The 3,060-nt window shown below is 58.4% G+C and overlaps 1 protein-coding gene across 1 annotated transcript in view; it reads right to left on the bottom strand.

Moving 5' to 3' along the window:
- Nucleotides 1–807: 807 nt before the first annotated feature.
- Nucleotides 808–3,060, bottom strand: part of VOLCADRAFT_106548 (uncharacterized protein) — a gene marked incomplete at its 5' end in the record, with an annotated part of 5,592 nt that continues 3,339 nt past the window's right edge. Inside the window, 2 exons of the mRNA XM_002954773.1 lie at nucleotides 808–1,980; nucleotides 2,034–2,713. Coding sequence (XP_002954819.1) covers nucleotides 1,636–1,980; nucleotides 2,034–2,713 — 1,025 coding nt within the window. The 3' untranslated portion in view covers nucleotides 808–1,635. The remainder of the gene's footprint in view (nucleotides 1,981–2,033; nucleotides 2,714–3,060) is intronic.

Raw genomic sequence — 3,060 nt, 5'->3', positions numbered from 1 at the left:
TGCATGTTGTACAGTCGGGCTTGCACCCCCCCCCGAGACCCGAGACCCCACGCGACGCAGTCCTCCAACTGTCCATTACAAGAATCACAGTTCTGATCACCGTTCTGATCAGGGACGGGTAGCCGCCAGGTGAGGAGCAGCCCAACGAGCCGGGAGAAGCTGTCCTAGCCTGCTGCCATTTTTTCAATTTTAGCATGTATGACATACAGACATGCATACAGAATAAGTACGTACATACAAACATACAGCTCACGGTCGCCGAGAGTGCCTACGTACGCACAGTTCCAACAATACCGGCAGCAGTATCTACCAATACCCCCAACCCACCTGCCTAGCAAGTCAGGGCATGCAAGGCCAAACTGGCAACGGACCTTGACCTACCCAGGGCGGGGGGTTACGCCGCCTCCCGTGAACGGGTCGGGTATCCGGGGGTTCGGTAATGCTTACCAACACATAATACACAGCGTGTTGCCCAGCAAGCGCGACAACATCGCATCGTCCTCCTGATCACCGGATAATAACGCCACCAACCGAAAGCCTTAGAGGAAGTGAAACAGCGGACATAGCCTTAATAATCCACAATAATTCACGACCGGCGTTCCAGATACCGTTCCTTAGTCGCTAAGAATATCGATGGGTCGATGCATGCATCACGGAAAAAGACATATGCAAAAGGTTAATACCCTCAGCTCCTCCTCCCTAGCTTCCAAAGAATGAATCTTTGCGCTTCAACACATGGCAAGGAATCAACAGATCAACCGCCGGCGCAACGGCGCATATGCCCGAACCGAGAGCGCCAGCCGTTAATTATGTCCTATAGCCTTCATGGCTTGCTGTACGGTTGCGTTCGGGGTGCCGGATAGGACAGGGCGAGGCGAAACCGGGGCTGCCAAGGGCCTTACACTACTGCAGAGTACTAATTGCTGCTCTCGGAGCGCCAGGGCGCGTGTGCGCCGAAGCGCGGTCTAGCGCCACACGGCGCGGTCTGAGCGCACGCAGCGCTGTCCAGCGCGGCCACACCGGCACGGCCGAAAGAAACTGACGCACGGCACTAGACAACTAAACGCAGCATTAATGACTGCGTCCACTGGTCACCCGCCCCGAGGGCAAACCTGAAGCGTCAGCGACGCACGAACCACACCCTGGCCAGCAGGGCTGGCCAGGCGACATTCCTAGCGCGCAACGATACTCTATAGGCACTTATTTGCCGTGCGGTAATCGCTGTACAGCTGTGCGTCTGGCGCTCCGAGGGGACTGCCTAATCACCGGTCTCCAACTGGGCCGAGCCTGCCGCTTATAAACGAGGGACACTGAGGGCGGGGGGGGGGGGAAGTGAGAGCAACAATAATAATAAGCTCCAATAGTGTAGGCAGAATGCCGGAACTTTGGAGCTGTCAGCTGAAATAGTAAATTCGAATTCTCAGCAAGCCATACGGCTGCCGTACATAACCTAGCTTAGAGGCTATACTCGCTTTGCTCCTGCCGCATCTAAGCTACAATTATGTCCTATAGCCTTCATGGCTTGCTGTACGGTTGCGTTCGGGGTGCCGGATAGGACAGGGCGAGGCGAAACCGGGGCTGCCAAGGGCCTTACACTACTGCAGACAGAAAAGATAGCAGGAGGGGCCCTCTGACTCAGGCGAGGCCCAGGTTGCGCGTGGTTTCCAGTGCGGCATCGTCTTCCAGCCGGGTATATAGCTGCACCATTGCGTCCGTCTTCCAGCGACCGTGGGCCTTGCGGGCTTCTTCAGATACCCCTCTGGCTGCTGCCGCGCTGTTTCCCCCGATGCGCATGGAGTGTGGCATGATGCCGCGCTTGATGCCCACGGCGCTGCACATGGCAGCGAGCTTCTCCCGGAAGGAGGTATAGCTGAGGCTGGGGATCGGTGACTGAACAGAGCCGGTCCTCTGCTGCAGCTGGTGGCCTTGCTGTGTCGCCTTAACCCTGCGCAGCAGCGGACCACATCCTCCACGGGGGAACTGGGGACACGGACATAGTTACCAAGCGCCAGCAGCCTCTCTGTCAAGCCCACTGGGCAGGCCACGCCCCCCACGCGCGCAATCCGGATGGTCTGCCCTTTGCCCTCCTGGTCCGTTTTGGACCTAGGCAGTGTGATGGCCATGTGAGTGTCGTGCAGGGTGAGCAGATCAGACTTGACGGAGATGTGGGCTAGGTCGTTGAACCTCAGGAAACCCGCGAACATAACCGATATGGCCGCTACCATCATCAGGTCTGGCAGTGAGGCATCCGGCCCAGCGAAGTGAGCGGCCAACATGCGGACATGCTCTGGTTGCATGCTTTCCCTGTGCAGCTTCTTCCCTTGCAGTGTGCGCCTGCCCAGGTCCCGAACGAGGTTGCATGCTGGGTGCTCCGTTGGTGAGGGGCGGCCCGCGAGAAAGAAATGGCAGGCAATAGTGGCGCTCGCTCCCGCGACGCGACCCGGACCTACTTCATCCGCTTGCACGGTTTGGTAGACGTGCATCAGGTACATGGCCACTATCTCTGGCCTGATGTCGTAGATGTCGCTCGCCCGAATGTGTAGTAGCTCTGCCCAATCTAGGAACTCCTGCCATGGCTCCTTGTACTGGGCGACTGTGCTGCTAGCTCGCGCCTTGTGCGCCTGGCTTGCCAACGCCAGAGCTAGATCCCCGATCATTGGGTTAGCGTCCAAGGGCACCTGGCCAAGCAGTGTCTGCGCGCGTGCCCTTATTCCTGTGAAAACCGGGGGGCATAAGGGTCGGGGGGCACAGCGATCCGGCGCGGGGAAGGTGTTTGGAAATCGATGAGAAGTGCGAGCGATAGCCAGTTAGCGGACCCTTTTGGGACCTCGTTTCCCGAAGACCCTGGCAGGAAAAGATCATACGCCTTGCCCAGCTCTCTTAGGCCGTGGACGCAAGGCGCAAACCACTTCCCGTCTTGAGTCAGATAGGACCACCAGTCGCGCGTCGGCCAGAGGGGAACGATCAGACAGATGCGTGCTTTGCACAGCTCTGCGTGCCGCAGGACCTTAAGTAGCAAACAGAAAGGCGGGTTCGCCCAGCAATTCCGCCCCCAGCGGA

Source organism: Volvox carteri (assembly GCF_000143455.1).
Source record: "Volvox carteri f. nagariensis unplaced genomic scaffold VOLCAscaffold_46, whole genome shotgun sequence".
NCBI lineage: Eukaryota > Viridiplantae > Chlorophyta > Chlorophyceae > Chlamydomonadales > Volvocaceae > Volvox > Volvox carteri.
Note: the sequence above shows the minus strand (reverse complement) of the source record. Positions and strands in the feature narration are given on the sequence as shown.